The sequence below is a fragment of the Asterias amurensis genome, chromosome 16 (assembly GCF_032118995.1).
Source record: "Asterias amurensis chromosome 16, ASM3211899v1".
NCBI classification, from domain to species: Eukaryota; Metazoa; Echinodermata; class Asteroidea; order Forcipulatida; family Asteriidae; genus Asterias; species Asterias amurensis.
Genome location: NC_092663.1, coordinates 15,621,335 through 15,639,388, shown reverse-complemented (window position 1 = coordinate 15,639,388; position 18,054 = coordinate 15,621,335). Strand labels below are relative to the sequence as shown.

Here is an 18,054-nt window from a genome sequence, read left to right as displayed (position 1 = left end):
CGCCTGCTGATTTGACTGTTAGACCCTGTGCATAACGCAGCTGTTGCCTCATTTGACCTGTTGAGGGCGCTATTTGAGATGATGTCATTGCAAGGGGTCTTAACGAGTTACGCAGAGAGTTGTCAAAGGAACTTCAACGGGAAACGCTACATCCTACGGTCAACAGGGAGGTAAGAAATCTACTTTCATTACAGATATGTTAATAATACATTATCAGCGAGGACTGTACCATTTTGTAAAAAAGGGTATGTATATATTTAATCCAGTAATCAGTTGTAATCAGTTATCAGTTTATAATAACTAGTGATAAACTTGTTGTAGGCTGTCTAAGGTGTGATGCTTGTTCTCATTCCAATACACGCAACTCAAACTGAGGCTGCTATGCAGTTAGTCTGGTCTCTTGATGTGTCATCACAGTTATCATGCATGCACAGTGGGTATCAGACCATGATGGTCACACAGTATGAAAGGTCAAATATTATTCGTTACGCATTGTAATGGAGGAGTTCTTAATTCAAGTTTTTTTTATTCTCTGTTGTTATACAATAATAATCATGAAGTGATAACACACTTGCAATATTATGATGCAAAATATAAAAATATTACTTTGTATTACTTGTATATTATTTTTTATATATTATAAATTGAACTCAATGGAAATTAAATGTTAATAATAAGAAGCGGGCATTTATAGAGTGCTTTTTCCAGAGGTTGCAAAGCATTAGGATGTGTCCAATAAGATCAAAAATAAAATAAAAAGGAGGACCAAAACAACCTTTTGAAATGTGGTAGACACAATAATTATCTGGATCATGAAAATTGTAACATTTCATTTATCCAAGTTAATTGTATGATTAGGCAAATTTCATTTTTGATGTTTTGAGGAATTTCATTGCAAAATCATGACTCATATTGGTTTATGTTGATTGCTTCTTCTTGGACCCCTTTCACCTCCTCCACTTGTTAGGCTTAAAATAATTGTACGTTATTTTGAACATAAGATCGATGTATTTATTACTGTCAGTAAGCAATTTACTTTGTATGGCATATAGCAAATGGCAATACCAAAAAGTCTCAGTCGTTAAAAACAAATCATAATTGCTACTTAATATTAGCACAAACGTGTTCGGTCTAAATATCTTACTGTTGATCAAATCAATAGATGCTTTTGTTGCCAACCAGGCAAAATCATAAAGCTGTTAAGCAGAAAATAATGCTTAGCAATTTTCTTAGCTAAGCAAAAAATGAGTTGGGCACCAGGTGCATTCTGTGTTCTGTCGTATGGAATTTTGGCTGGTTACCACTTTCTGCTCAGCAAGATTTTTTATGTTCACCAAGGTTTTATATGCTAAGCAAGATTGTCTATGCTAAGCAAGTTTTGATGCTTACAGGCTTTATGAGATTGGGCCCTGTAAGTGAGATGTTACTGTGGTCCTGGGTGGTAGAATACAGCCGCCGCTCCCATACCGGTTCCAATACACATGGATACAACTCCATACGATCTGAAAACATCAAAAACAACAATTGGTTTAAACTTCATGTAGAATATTCTATGAATATTATTTAAAAAATCTTTGATGACATGTGAAATGGACAGCTGTTTTCCACAAAGTGAATAAATGTAACTCCATGTAACTCCTGGAAGCAATATATTAATTGCCTGTTGAAGATAAATTTCTGTGCATTCAAACGAACACATATTATAGGATTTGAATGTGTAGCTTGTTGCCCTAGTCAAAATGCCCGGTTTTTACTTCCTGCAAATGCGATGCAAAATTGATGTCACAAATTCATAACAAATAATTCAAAAGATTTAGATGTGCTCAACTCCTGTAAAATATTCACAGCAGTGAAAACAGAGCTGTGGCGTCAAAATTGTATTCGCATTAGCATGAAGTATGAACCGGGCTTGAGACTGTGTCTGAACTGGCAGCTACAACTACGTCTACATGTACTGCTAGAATTTCCATGTTTAAGTATGGGACGTTCTAAGCAACAGTCGTAGCCATAGCTGACACGTCGGATACAGCCTTATAATGCTTGTTAGCCCTTGAATGTATTAATTTCTGTATCACCATGGCGATGACTAGGCTAATGTTGTTGATATTTTGACTTGTATTTTTCAGTAAAAATGTCTGGACAAATTGTACAAAAAGTAAGTTAGTTTTGTTTCAGAAATGTTGGTACTATTACGTACGACCAGCTCAATTGGAGTTTCACCAACTGAGGCGGTTCACACGACAGTGATGTTACAAAAAATAGATGGATTGCAATACTCGCCATCAACCGCCATCTTTGATGTATAAACAAGGGGGAAGTGCATGTGTGTACGCGCTGCGCGGGCACTTTTCCCTCGTTAATACATCAAAGATGGCTGTCGATGACGCGTAATGCAGTCCAAATATTAAAACAACTCAATGATGATACCAGATGTTTTTTGTTTCACACGCAAAGACAATCAGATTGATCTTTACCTCTTGCCTCGTCGTTTGAGCTCATGGAGTAGTGTTGCAATCTGTCGAGCCCCGGTACACCCCAAAGGGTGCCCCAGAGCTATTGCCCCACCCAGGGGGTTCACCTTCTCCATGGGTATACCAAGCTTCTGTACACAGTAGGTTGCCTGTTGGAAGACAACAGAGAGGAACAAAATTACCAATTAAAATACACTTAACTCCATGATTCTATCATTGACACTGACAGTACTTCACAAATAGGCCTACTAATCAATGCACGCTTTCATTTTATGTAAATTTTGCCACAATTTCTGTTAAAAAGACAGTTATTGTCAATTTTGCCAAATAGGCCTGTTCTGTTGAAAATGTGTGAAATTGCCTAATTTTAGCTGAAAATGTTCACAAGGCCTTGTAATTATTTTCAGCAAAAATTTGACAAGTTTACAAGGTAATTATTTTCAGCAAAAATTTGACAAGTTTACAAGGCTATAAAGCCTTGTAATTATTTTCCGCCAAAATTTGACAAGTTAACAAGGCTATAGCCTTGTAAACATTTTCCGTCAAAATTTGACAAGTTTACAAGGCCTTGTAATTATTTTCAGCCAAAATTTTACAAGTTTACAAGGCCTTGTAATTATTTTTCACCAAAATTTGACAAGTTCACAAGGCTATAGCCTTGTAATTATTTTCAGCCAAAATTTGACAAGTTTACAAGGCTATAAAGCCTTGTAATTATTTTCCGCCAAAATTTGACAAGTTAACAAGGCTATAGCCTTGTAAACATTTTCCGTCAAAATTTGACAAGTTTACAAGGCCTTGTAATTATTTTCAGCCAAAATTTTACAAGTTTACAAGGCCTTGTAATTATTTTCAGCCAAAATTTTACAAGTTTACAAGGCCTTGTAATTATTTTCAGCCAAAATTTGACAAGTTTACAAGGCTATAGCCTTGTAATTATTTTCCGCCAAAATTTGACAAGTTTACAAGGCTATGGCTATAGCCTTGTAATTATTTTCCGCCAAAATTTGACAAGTTTACAAGGCTATGGCTATAGCCTTGTAATTATTTTCAGCCAAAATTTGACAAGTTTACAAGGCTATAGCCTTGTGAATATTTTCAGCCAAAATTTGACAAGTTCATAAGGCTATAGCCTTGTAATTATTTTCAGCCAAAATTTGACAAGTTTACAAGGCTATAGCCTTGTGAACATTTTCAGCCAAAATTTGACAAGTTTACAGGGCTATAGCCTTGTAAATTTTTTCCGCCAAAATTTGACAAGTTTACAAGGCTATAGCCTTGTAATTATTTTCCGCAAAAATTTGACAAGTTTACAGGGCTATAGCCTTGTAATTTTTTTCCGCCAAAATTTGACAAGTTTACAAGGCCTTGTAATTATTTTCAGCCAAAATTTGACAAGTTTACAAGGCTATAGCCTTGTAATTATTTTCAGCTAAAATTTGACAAGTTTACAAGGCTATAGCCTTGTAATTATTTTCAGCTAAAATTTGACAAGTTTACAAGGCTATAGCCTTGTGAATATTTTTAGCCAAAATTTGACAAGTTCAAGTAATTATTTTCAGCTAAAATTTGACAAGTTCACAAGGCTATAGCCTTGTAATTAATTTCAGCCAAAATTTGACAAGTGAACATTTTCAGCCAAAATTTGACAAGTTTACAAGGCTATAGCCTTGTAATTATTTTCCGCCAAAATTTGACAAGTTTACAAGGCTATGGCTATAGCCTTGTAATTATTTTCCGCCAAAATTTGACAAGTTTACAAGGCTATAGCCTTGTAATTATTTTCCGCCAAAATTTGACGAGTTTACAAGGCTATAGCCTTGTAATTATTTTCAGCCAAAATTTGACAAGTTTACAAGGCTTGTAATTATTGTAGCCTTGTAATTATTTTCAGCTAAAATTTGACAAGTTTACAAGGCTATAGCCTTGTGAATATTTTTAGCCAAAATTTGACAAGTTCACAAGGCTATAGCCTTGTAATTATTTTCAGCCAAAATTTGACAAGTTTACAAGGCTATAGCCTTGTGAACATTTTCAGCCAAAATTTGACAAGTTTACAAGGCTATAGCCTTGTAATTATTTTCCGCCAAAATTTGACAAGTTTACAAGGCTATAGCCTTGTAATTATTTTCCGCCAAAATTTGACAAGTTTACAAGGCTATAGCCTTGTAATTATTTTCAGCCAAAATTTGACAAGTTTACAAGGCCTTGTAATTATTTTCAGCCAAAATTTGACAAGTTCACAAGGCTATGGCTATAGCCTTGTAATTATTTTCCGCCAAAATTTGACAAGTTTACAAGGCTATAGCCTTGTAATTATTTTCCGCCAAAATTTGACAAGTTTACAAGGCTATGGCTATAGCCTTGTAATTATTTTCCGCCAAAATTTGACAAGTTTACAAGGCTATAGCCTTGTAATTATTTTCAGCCAAAATTTGACAAGTTTACAAGGCTATAGCCTTGTAATTATTTTCAGCTAAAATTTGACAAGTTTACAAGGCTATAGCCTTGTAATTATTTTCAGCCAAAATTTGACAAGTTTACAAGGCTATAGCCTTGTAATTATTTTCCGCCAAAATTTGACAAGTTTACAAGGCTATGGCTATAGCCTTGTAATTATTTTCCGCCAAAATTTGACAAGTTTACAAGGCCTTGTAATTATTTTCAGCCAAAATTTGACAAGTTTACAAGGCTATAGCCTTGTGAACATTTTCAGCCAAAATTTGACAAGTTTACAAGGCTATAGCCATGTAATTATTTTCCGCCAAAATTTGACAAGTTTACAAGCCTTGTAATTATTTTCAGCCAAAATTTGACAAGTTTACAAGGCTATAGCCTTGTAATTATTTTCAGCTAAAATTTGACAAGTTTACAAGGCTATAGCCTTGTAATTATTTTCAGCCAAAATTTGACAAGTTCACAAGGCTATAGCCTTGTAATTATTTTCAGCCAAAATTTGACAAGTGAACATTTTTCGCAAAAATTTGACAAGTTTACAAGGCTATAGCCTTGTAATTTTTTTCCGCCAAAATTTGACAAGTTTGGCTGTAATTATTTTCAGCCAAAATTTGACAAGTTTACAAGGCTATAATTCTTGTGAATATTTTCAGCCAAAATTTGACAAGTTTACAAGGCTATAGCCTTGTAATTATTTTCAGCCAAAATTTGACAAGTTTACAAGGCTATAGCCTTGTGAACATTTTCCGCCAAAATTTGACAAATTTGCAAGGCCTTGTAATTATTTTCAGCCAATATTTGACAAGTTTACAAGGCTACAGCCTTGTGAACATTTTCAGCCAAAATTTGACAAGTTTACAAGGCCTTGTAATTATTTTCAGCCAAAATTTGACAAGTTTACAAGGCTATAGCCTTGTAATTATTTTCAGCCAAAATTTGACAAGTTTACAAGGCTATATATAGCCTTGGAATTATTTTCAGCCAAAATTTGACAAGTTTACAAGGCTATATATAGCCTTGTGAACATTTTCAGCCAAAATTTGACAAGTTTACAAGGCTATATAAGCCTGGTAATTTTTTTCCGCCAAGATTTGACAAGTTTAAAAGGCTATAGCCTTGTAAAAATATTCAGCCAAAATTTGACAAGTTCACAAGGCTATATTTTAGCCTTGTTAGCATTTTTAGGCATTTTTTCACACCCTTATCAATTTACCTGACTAGCAAAAGCTTCGTTTATCTCAAACACTTCAATATCATCAACGGTCAACCCAGCTTTCTTCAAGGCCTCAGGAATGGCGTACGCTGGTCCGATACCCATCACTGCTGGAGGCACCCCTACGACTGCAAATGAAACGAGCCAACCAAGGACGGGTAGCCCCGCCCTCTCAGCTGCTGATCGCTTAGCAACCAAGACAGCAGCTGCTCCATCGCTCACTTGACTTGAGTTTCCTGTTGGTCGAAAAACAAACGTCAAAACAAGGACTTAAACCATTCATACAGCACTGCAAGCTCAAGCAATATTTTAGCTAGCATGTGGTAAAGGCGTCTTCAAATTTGCTGAAAATTAAAAAAAAATTGTGTCCAAATAGTCCACTTACAATACATTTACAAGCAAATGGCATACAAAACATGGTGTCCCAGGCCTGAAAGCTTCATTTTGAAAGGGCAAGGGCACCAAGGCATTTTCTACTTATTAAAGGGCACCCTATGAGGAAATTGTAAATCTCTACAGGAGCATTTCAAGGGCACCAAGGAAAATACCAGAGGGCATCATAGAGGCAATCATATTCGTTGCCTCAGTGAGCGTCAGGTCTGGTGTGTCCAAAAGACACCCAGACGCTCCTCTGGCAAATACTATGGGCCCTACACCAGTGTCTTGGGCCAAAGACCAGTGACTTAAGCATCTTACAAGTAAACTCAGTAAACTTCCTTTTTTTTTCTTTTTGATTCTGGCCTTACAAAGAAAAATCTGGTCTGGTTCCAATTTTGGGCTGAAGGCCCTGTGGATGAGGGGGAAGGTAGGGGTAGGGTTAGGGTTACCTGCAGTAGTGGTTCCATCTTTCTTGAAGGCGGTTCTAAGCTTAGCAAGTCCAGCTAGAGTTGTCTGGGGACGAATCCCATCATCTTCAGTTACCTAGGAAACCAATGGAACGGATTAACGAAAACTTATCACCATAACTATGAAACGAAAGAACTCCTCACCTTTGATCCAACCTCTTCCATTGGTTAGTTGCATATAGTGTCCGATTGGTCTAGCATTGAACTCGTGCTCTGATGGCTGAGCCATCAGAGTGCATCGGTGCAATAAAATCATAAATTTGCGTCAAGTAAAATGAATATGTGTGATGAAATCACCACAGACATAAAAGAGGGCATTGGGAACATGATGTGTGTGATAGTGTGAATGGTCGACATGGTATCACATGCAACCTGTGGGACAGACGACTGGTGCCCAAAATGGTGGTCCTTAGTTTTTCGTTCTCGTGCGAAAGGGGCTCTTGTCTTCACAATCAGATTAAAATGAAATTAAATCAACTCAAAATTAAATGAAATAACTTACGGTGATTTCTCTCTCATTTCCATCTTTGTCTTCAATGATTGTATGAACTGGAATGATCTCATCTTTAAACAGACCCTCTGCCTTGGCCCTTGCAGCTCTGTCAAACAAAGATAATGAAAAGCTTTTACAAAGAAAACTGTACACTAAGATAAATAGCCACATTTACTCCACATTTTAGCCATCAGTGATTTGAGGGTGTACAAAGAAAGTCTTTATTCAGAAGTTGTTTACTTACTTCATTTGAGACTCATATCCCATCTGGTCTTGCTGCTCTCTCGTAACTCCGTAACGCTCCGCTACATTTTCTGATGTTATTCTGCACAAAAGAATAGAATCCCCAAAATGAGTTTAATTCCAGTAAGTTGACCAACCATTTGAAAGCATTCAGCTTTGCAGATTGCGTCTGGTGGCACAGCTGAGCAATGTGAACCTAGTTGTACTGTGTAGATGCAATCACCACAAGATATCATAGTGCAGGCTAGCATAGTGTATCATTCAGAACCACAGTAGATGATGTTAAATGGACAGACAGTAGGAGGGTTAACTGTATACTGGGTGGATGCATTCATAACATGGTATCATAGTGCAGGCTGGCATAGTGTATCATTCAAAACCATAGTAGATGATGTTAAATGGACAGACAGTAGGAGGGTTAACTGTATACTGTGTGGATGCATTCATAACATGGTTTCATAATGCAGAATGGCATTGTACATCTATTCTATCATTCAAAACCATTGTTTTTTTGGATGATTCTGAATGGCCAGACAGTTGGAGGGCTTAAAGGAACATTACAGAGTTGGTTTTGCTAACAAAACAGTTGCTGGCAGTGTAAGTACTTTATGTAATCCACCAAACATAAACTGACAAAGCTGTAGAAGTTTGAGTTCGATCAGCCATCTGGGTCACGAGAAAATATTGAAAGACCGCTTTTAAAAAAAAATGAATAAAACGCTCACTGAGCGATAAGCTCAAACCGAAAAATAAGTTTTATTTATTTCTCGTCATGACATTTCAGACAGAAATATTTCAAGGGATGTTTTCTACTATCATCATCTTTAGACCGTGTAAGTTTTATGTAAGTCTGTGATCTTATAGTTATACAAGTTTTGTTCTAACCAATTATGTAATGTTCCTTCAAAGGCACTGGACACCTTTGGTGATTGTCAAAGACCAGTATTCTCACTTGGTGTATCTTAACATCATATGCATAAAATAACAAACCTATGAAAATTGGACTCAATTGGTCGTCGAAGTTGCGAGAGAATAATGGAAGAAAAACACCCTTGTCGCACAAGTTGTGTGATTTCAGATGCCTTGAATTGGAGACCTCGGCTGAGGTCTTTTATTCAATTCAAATATTTTAGTGAGAATTTACTTCTTTCTCAAAAACTATGTTACTTCAGAGGAAGCCGTTTCTCACAATGTTTTATACTATCATGAGCTCTCCATTGCTTGTTACCGAGTATGTTTTTATGCTAATAATTATTTTGAGTAATTACCAATAGTGTCCAGTGCCTTTAAAAGAAATTATATTAAAACTAAAAAATCTTACCCCATTGGGATGAGGCAATCTCTGGCCGTCTCATGCTCAAACACTTTTGGGTTGATATCGTTTCCTTCTTGGCCTTGTTGCATCCTGGACATCGACTCAACTCTAAAGATACAAAGCAGACAAGAAATATCAGCAGGACATTACATCACTAGTTGTTGAAGAAGTACATTTATACCAACATCAACAAGCTTATCAAAACTTCTTGAATGCTTTCACTAAATTAAGTGTTGAGGGCATGTCTTTACACACTGCTCTAATATTTGTGCTCTCTCGAAAGTGTGTGCCGGGTAAAGTCTACTTTGTGACGTGTCGTGGTGGAGCGGTTTAGTTCATCAGACCCTTTCCAAGCTCTGGTGTTGTCGGCAGAGGAGTGTGTGTTATATCCCGGTCATGACACTTGTGCCCTTGAACAGTTGTGAAGGTAGTGCTAAAAGCCACTCTTGGTAATGGCTACAAGAAACAAATAATCAAAGATGAAAATAACTCAGGGGAGCTGCCGCAAATGTAGCAATTGATTTTCCTAAGAGAGTCTAGATTGTTGGATGGAGAGAAACATGCACCAGGCAAGGAGTTCCGAAGAAATGCAGTACATGAAATAAAGCTGGTGGAATGGCTCCTTATTCTACATCTCAGCAAAGCAATGAGTGTATGGATGAGAAGAAGCAGAAGGCCTAGTTTCGAGCCCAAACATTCTGAAAGGAGGAACTAGGATGGACACACTGGTGGTACATTTACCATGAAATAATCTGTAAAAAAGACAGAGGATAGCTACAGACCTATGGTGGGAAAGAGGTTGTAACGTTGATCCCAACTCTTCACCAACAAGCTTTAAAACAATCTGCTTCTGCACTTTATCTATAAATGACACGCAGAAACTCTGGTCCAAATGTGACAGCAGTAGGGGACGTATACAAATTTGTCTTATAAATACAGTTAAAGGAACACTACAGAATTGGTGTTTGTTAACCAAACAGTTGCTGGTAGTGTAAGTACTTTATGTAATTCACCAAATACATAAACTGACAATCCTGTAGAAGTTTGAGATCGATTGACCATCTGGGTCACGAGAAAATAGTGAAAACCGATAACCCATTTTTGCATGGCATCGATGCAAAAAGAAAAATGAACAAAACGCTCACTGAGCTCTGAGCGATAAACTCCAAATGCGAAGTTAGAATATTTATTTCTTATCAAATATGACATTTCAGACAGAAATATTTCAAGGGATGTTTTCAACTATCATCATCATTAGACCGTGTAAATTTTATGTAAATAGGTGATCTTCGTGATTTTGTTTTCTTACCAATTCTGTAACGTTCCTTTAAAGAGTAGCATCAGGAGGAGGTAATAACTTCAAGCTTGATAAAGACAACCCTATTACAGTGTACTCACCCGGCTGCAATCGCCATATCGTAGACTCCGTTCTTAATTCCTCCAGCAACATTCATGAAAGCTTGTAATCCAGAGGAGCATTGACGATTCACTGTGTTGACTGGAATGGTCTCTGGGATGCCGCTAAAGAGAAATATAAAATGACATAAAATAATAACAAAATCATTTAAAAAAATATAAACATAATAAACATACAAACTGTAGTGGGGTACATAACAGACATATTGACCCCACAAAAAAGGTATCTAAAAAAACATTACCCAGTCAGTTTTCTTGTGGTTTGACCCCTGGCCACACAGCAGCTAACGCAGGCCTGATAGTTCACAGAGGCAACAATAGTTCACAGAGGCAAAGGCGATTGGCTCCATGGCCCCTGGTCATTGCCTTGGTGCCCATGAAATGCCCTTTAGTAGAAATTTACAATTTCCCCATAGGGTGCCCTTTACCAAGGAGAATATGCCTTGATGCCCTTGCCCCTTCACAAAAAAAGCATACAGGCCTGCTAACGGTTATAGCTTTTGACTGAGCTGAGACCCCCGCACAAAGCTCAGTTGATAAAGTGCGGAACATTAGTCCAGAGGTCGTCGGTCCAAATCCTGCTCTAGACATTTTTTTTTCAACCCCAAATTATTTAAAATTCACCCAGTCAGTTTCCCTTGTGGTTTTTTATTTAATAAAACAAAACTCAGACAAAGACAAACCTGAGCAGCTGTGCGACCCGGGCCATGAAAGCCCCGCCCCCCGGAGCAAGAACATTTCCCACAACGATGTCTCCGATGTCAGCAGGAGATATTTTGGTTTCATCGAGGACTCCCCTGAATGCTGCTGACAAGAGCTCATCAGCTTTAGTATCCTAGCAGGACAGAGACGAGAGGTGGTATCGATTGAGAATCACAATATTCAACAAAATACAAGGTTTATTGACATGATCGTTGCCGTTCCGTACGTCCTGACTACTGTAGTGAAAACTGACTTTGTTAGTTTTCTAGTTTTGTTTGCTGTGTGTTTTTGATGTTTTTAAAGCCTGAATGAATAACTAATGCAAATAAATAAATAAATAAATATGTTTAGATGTTATAACCAGTCGGGAGTGACTGATGGCTGGGCGACGCCCCAGCGGCCTGGCCATGCAGCAGCTTGTTGTCCACCACTTCTGAAGAAGCTGAAGAAGCAAGCTTAAGCTCTCTATTGCCAACTAGGCGCAATGGGACTCCAAATTGGGACTCACAAGTCAAAGTTGTTTCTGATTATAGATATGATTCCTACTAGGAACAGCGATAAGTAGTAGTAGTACCCTAGCCTAGTCACAACTTTTAGTCTTATTTGGACAAACACTTACACTGCTGCCATGTAGACTAATTAAATGGCCGTAGATGGGTTTCAGTTGTTCAATTTACTTCTAGAACTATGACTCGTGGTTTGTTATCCGCTATCGTCTCCATGTGGAGATGCTACGGAATGAACCTCGTAGTTCTAGGAGTAGACTTTAGAAATAGATATTCCGCTATTTCCGCTTTTGTCTCCTCAACAAGACGATGGCGCAACAAACCTCAATTCTATGGTTTACCTCAGTCAGTGTTACTCCGAGAACTATTTCAGTTTCGTCCGGCTATCGTCTCCCGTTACGGGAGACGATAGCCGGACGAAACCGAAATAGTTCTAGGTGTAAGTCAGTGTCATGTCATGAGTGTACTCCTGAGGTATTTTCTGGTCGTCTCAGACAGCGGAACGAACCTCATAATTCTAGGAGTAGGAACGAACACTGGTGACTGTTCCCTGTTACAAATAATTATATAATACCACTGAACTGTATTAAAATTCAAAGCATTGATAAGATAACTGCACAGTTCTAACCTTGAATGAGCCCCGTTTTGCTTTACCAATTGGAGTCCGTTTAGCACAAACCACCACCACGTCGTCCTGCAAAGGTGCCCGGGCTGGAACCCACGAAGTCCCGGCGACTGCTCCAGCAGCACTCGCTCCAGCTGCAGACGTCTCACACGGCACTACACATGGAATTGCAGACCGTTTTGACACGGTTAGGTGACCGGTAATTGCTTCTAAGCGATTCATTTTGAAATACGTTTGATCTAAAGGCACATTAATGTTCAGCAAACCCCCATAAACATCAGCTGTTAAATGCTTTAGTAGCACAAGAACAAAGTCCACACGATTACATCAAACTATGCACAAAAGATACACATGCCCTCTTTACTTCCAATTTATTCGGTTGTGCGCCCTCTGTAGTTCAAAATATGACAGTTTTCATGGGTGCACCAACCCTACCACCGTACATAAACTCCCATAACATTATAGTGCAGAATGCTAAATATTACAACAAAAATACATGAAAATACTTAGAATTCTAACAGCTTTTTACAGTAAAGGGGAAATTATTCATTGACTCTTGAACTTTTATCCTCTGCTCAAGTTGATATGGGGAGTCCCAGGGCCTGCCCCTGGACAAAATCCCATTTCTTGGGCTCTGTCTAGAATAAATAGAATATTTTGAGGGTCTCTACTTTTCCCCATTTCGTGAGGTTTACCCATATTATGTGTTTTTAGGGGGCGAGAAACCAGCGCGTTTATTTTAATTGGATGGATAATTTGAATAATTTAACATTTTACCATATTTTGAGGCCGCACTTTGCCTTCCCTTCCTTTGCATCTACAAGGGAACAGAGATGATCAAACTATTATATTCAATTCTTTTCATTTGCTACAATAAAAGAGGAAGTTGATGATGTTAGCTGATATGAATCTGAATTTCGTGGCCGGCAAAGCATCCTAGTGGAAACATCACACCAAATCTTTTGTAGCGAACAAAATGAAGACATTTCAGTTTTGGATGTGAGGGAAAACCAACGCAACCAGGTAGCGACTGAGAACCCAATCCACATGCAAGGCTCCAGTCCGGGTATCGAACCGGGGTCCACAGCTAGGTAAAAGGCTGGGACAGAAACCACCGAGCCAACCGACTCACTGCCCAGTTCGTTATTGCATGTGCACTCTGTTCTTGCTGTATGGTATTTCCAATCCACATGCAAGGCTTCAGTCCGGGAATCGAACCGGGGTCCACAGAGGTGAAAGGTAGGGACAGAAACCACCGAGCCAACCGACTCACTGCCCAGTTCGTTATTGCATGTGCACTCTGTTCTTGCTGTATGGTATTTCCAATCCACATGCAAGGCTTCAGTCCGGGAATCGAACCGGGGTCCACAGAGGTGAAAGGTAGGGACAGAAACCACTGAGCCAACCGACTCACTGCCCAGTTCGTTATTGCATGTGCACTCTGTTCTTGCTGTATGGTGTATTTCCAATCCACATGCAAGGCTTCAGTCCGGGTATCGAACCGGGGTCCACAGAGGTGAAAGGTAGGGACAGAAACCACTGGGCCAACCGGCTCACTGCCCAGTTTGTTATTGCATGTGCACTCTGTTCTTGCTGTATGGTATTTCCAATCCACATGCAAGGCTTCAGTCCGGGAATCGAACCGGGGTCCACAGAGGTGAAAGGCAGGGACAGAAACCACTGAGCCAACCGACTCACTGCCCAGTTCGTTATTGCATGTGCACTCTGTTCTTGCTGTATGGTGTATTTCCAATTCACATGCAAGGCTCCAGTCCGCGTATCGAACCGGGGTCCACAGAGGTGAAAGGTAGGGACAGAAACCACTGAGCCAACCGACTCACTGCCCAGTTTGTTATTGCATGTGCACTCTGTTCTTGCTGTATGGTATTTCCAATTCACATGCAAGGCTCCGGTTTGGGTATTGAACCGGGGTCCACAGAGGTGAAAGGCAGGGACAGAAACCTCTGAGCCAACCTGACTGCTCACTGTTGCACTGATACTGATCCTGACTTTGTGGGGGGGGGGCTTTAAGAGCAGCATGACACAGAACACCCAGTGGGAATACATATGTTTGAATAAAGAATAAGAGACACAATTGGTTTTGTTTGTGTAATATAATGAGCACTCAGTTTTAATGTATAATAGTTTGCTCACAGACTCTCTATTTTACATTATTACATAGTGTTTTTAAATTAATCTTATGCTACAGGACAGCAACTGTGGACAAACAAAAACAAACAAAAACAAACAAAAACAAACAAAAACAAACATTAAAATGATATAAAATACACAAATCAACAACAGTACAATGAAATGAAACATTCAAGGCACTTTTTGCAAGTCGATCAAATAAATTAAGAACAAAATAAAAGTGCGACCCCAGATTAAATTTGATAATTTTCCTCTTGACACTGGCCAGTGGTTTCAGATTAGGTCCAGTAAACTCAAGACAGGACCAGCTCTTTGGTATTTTTTTCGATCGAATAATAATGCCCAACTGTGTAGTGTGTAATATCTTGAAGAAAAACAAGTTTATTGTTCAAATGTTGACTCGAGTCACTTGTCTTATCTTTCAATAAGACAAGTAAGATGAATCTCCTCTTAGTGCCGGTGTGGCAGGAGATGCTGTCCCTCCGGAAATCCAGAGATTCTGTCCCCCATGATGGTGAACTGTGTACAAACTTCTTCTGAATGGCGCCCTCTTTTGAACCAACTGCCATATGGGTGATAAAATGTCCAGGGACAGAGTTCGTAGGACAACAGTTGATACATGTATGTTAAAGACAGTGGACACTATTGGTAATTGTCAAAGATCAGCCTTCCCATTTGGTGTATCTCAACATATGCATAAAATAACAAACCTGTGAAAATTTGAGCTCATTTGGTCATCACAGCTGCGAGATGCTAATGAAAGAAAAAACACCCTTGTTACACGAAGTTGTGTGCTTTCACATGCTTGATTTCGAGACCTCAAAAATCTAATTCTGAGGTCTCAAAATCAATTCGTGAAAAATTACTTCTTTCTCAAAAAACTACGTTACTTCAGAGGGAGCCGTTTCTTTCAATGTTTTATACTATCAACAGCTCCCCATTACTCGTTACAAAGTAAGGTTTTATGCTAATAATTATTTCGAGTAATTACCAATAGTGTCCACTGCCTTAAAAAGAAAGTTCTGGACCAGTAAAAATGTTGGTCTTCTGAATTTTTAGTATTATGGATTTTCCCCACAAAATAAAGCCCCGAAAGTGGCACTTCAGTTATCAAATAAAGAAACAAAAAATCAAAATATACAAAAAGGAAATTCACACAAATAATGATTAATACAATCAAAGTATCGTAAAAAATAATATGCATTTTTCTAAAACATAACAAACGAATAAGTTGTTATAATATGAACACATGAATAATATTTTAACATAATAACAACTGTCGTAAACCTACAAGCTCATAAATTATATTCCTAACTTTAAACTTTCATAACAAGACATGTTATTGGTCACTAACTTCCCACCACCAGACACATCAACCAATGGCAGCCTGTGTTTCACAGTTGTCTAGACTTTTTAAAGCTACTTATAAATAAACTGCCATCGTCTGTTTTTTTTTAAAGCAAACAATTGGTGCACAAAAAAAAAAGATATAAAATCTTTTGGAAATGAATAAGTTTTCCTCTGTAACTTTAAGATGACCCATCATCAACTTTACATTAAATAGATTAATTCTATATCTTAAGCTATATTTAAGAACGAGGTAAAAGTACATGTATGGAAGCAGGGACAAACATCCCCGAACTCAACCCTGAAGCCCCCCCCCCCCCCTCCAAAAAAAGGGAAATAAACAAAGATATTGACACCAAATAGGGAGACCACCAACATAGGGCTAGATAGCTCATTTGGTACATGCAGAGCGCTGGCACTGTATTTCGGATGTTGTTGGTTCAAATCCTGCTCAGGTCAATTACTTTGTAATCAATTAAAATAGAATAAAAAAGCATTACCAATCGTTATATAAACTTCATGGCTGCTTTAAAAAAATGATATCGTACCCTCTGAATATCAAAATCTGATATTTTAGTCATTTTGTTTTTAAAACTACACATTATATAATGATGTTTTTCGGCACTTGCGTTAGCTTTCACTTAGTTTCCCACCCAAACAAAAAACGGATAAAGCATTGCATAGACGACTATTGCATAATGTTTCAAAAAACTGAAAAAGGCAAAAAAACTGAAAAAGGCAAAAAAAAAAGAAGAAAAAAAAAAAGATTATTTTCAAGACAAAAATTATTGGAAGCTTCGGAGCTACTTAGTTAATAAAACAAACTTCAGGATGGAATTTTCTGATTTTCTGATCACACAAGTATATAAGAGTTGAAATGTACACAGGTTTTCCTTTTACCTGGTTGAGTTTTCTGACGCATGTTTGTTTTTTACACAAACAATATATAAATGGCTTTGAGCCTAGCAGAGTCCTTCTCGAGGCCTTCAAGAAAGACTCTGCTAGAAACGCCAGGCCATTGATTCACTATTTTGTGCAGTAAAACAATAATCCTTTTGGTTGGTAAGCAGTTTGCAACAGCTTAGTTGATTTTGTGTTTTTGTTTTTGTTAAATTTAAGTAAAAAGTGGCAAAGGGGATTCTTTACTTTCCATCGTTAGCCAAATGCAGCCATCTTGTTCCACACCCCTTCAAACAAGTCAAAACCAAACTGAGACTGGAAGGGGAAAATGGACTGGCCCTTTTTGTGTGACACAGTACTGAACAATGCTGTTGCAGTCAGGGAGCATGACGATCACAGTTGTAGCTGGATTAAGGTATTGGCCTAGCCTTTTCTTTTGGTAAAATATTTTTAAAACATTTTTTTTTTTCATTTTGTGAATACTTTAAGCTTGCAGTTTCAAACAAAATATGTATGCGTAGATGGCGTGAAATTTGGGGCTTAAATACATTGTGTGAAAGTTACAGAGAGTGTTAAGAAGTAGAAGGAACCCTTGTTGCTTGTACAAAGTCACCTCAGAGCGACACCTTCTTGATCCCTCGTATTTTTTGTCGTGACAGTAAAAGGTTCGGTGTAACTCCACTGCCTGAGCTCTTGACGAAAAAATAAGTGTTTCATTATGAAACCTGGATACAAATCCGCTTAGCATGGTTAAGATCTTTCGGTAAGTTCTCTTTATTCTTTAGTATCGTCCGTCTCGTGGCCGTCGGACTGTGGTACGGTGACCTACAACTTCCACTCTGCTCGCTCGGGACTAAATTTGCTTCAGTCAACTCGACTGTTAATGAGTCTTCAGAGTCTGAATCAAAGATTCTCTTCTCGGCGGAGTCCTTGGCTCCGTCCACGCAGTCCTCGCTCAAGTCCGTCCTGACGGTGACCGTGGTGGTCGCGCAGCACGCCAAGACCTCGATGGAATGATTGCACGATGTCGTTATTACTTCGGAAGAGTTCTCAAATTTGGAGACGTAGGTCTCTACTAGTTCTTGTGCATGGGATTTTGTTTCTGAAACATCTACACAACGGTTGTTGTCTTCGTCGCCATTTTGAATTACGTCTTCACGGAAAGAGTTCAGATTTAAGGTGTTGTTGTTCTCCGTCTCGATGAGCCGTGAGCTTAATGTAGTTTCTGTCGGTCTTTCTTGAAGCCAGGGATGATTGAGGCACTGAGTGGCTGTCAGTCGACTTCTGTTGAACGTAAACAAAAGAGAAAGTGTGAGGTCACATGCTAACAGAAAAATTAACCCTTTGAAACCATTAATTTCTGTACAATC

General features: G+C 38.4%; 2 protein-coding genes across 2 annotated transcripts in view; both read right to left on the bottom strand.

Annotated features, from left to right (window-relative positions):
- Window position 1: 1 nt before the first annotated feature.
- On the bottom strand, window positions 2-12,627 carry LOC139948784 (3-ketoacyl-CoA thiolase B, peroxisomal-like). Its single transcript, XM_071947110.1, has 10 exons — window positions 12,290-12,627; window positions 11,137-11,288; window positions 10,436-10,558; window positions 9,044-9,145; window positions 7,724-7,804; window positions 7,489-7,585; window positions 6,969-7,062; window positions 6,142-6,377; window positions 2,475-2,620; window positions 2-1,502 (listed from the first exon to the last, which is right to left on the bottom strand). Exons 1-10 carry the CDS (start codon window positions 12,506-12,508, stop codon window positions 1,424-1,426), a joined length of 1,329 nt encoding a protein of 442 aa, XP_071803211.1. The 5' UTR covers window positions 12,509-12,627; the 3' UTR covers window positions 2-1,423.
- Window positions 12,628-14,410: 1,783 nt separating this feature from the next.
- LOC139949004 (serine/threonine-protein kinase 17A-like) overlaps window positions 14,411-18,054 on the bottom strand; it is a 41,635-nt gene continuing 37,991 nt past the window's right edge. The window contains exon 6 of the mRNA XM_071947392.1: window positions 14,411-17,968. Within this exon, the coding sequence (XP_071803493.1) occupies window positions 17,401-17,968 (568 nt within the window). The 3' untranslated portion in view covers window positions 14,411-17,400. The remainder of the gene's footprint in view (window positions 17,969-18,054) is intronic.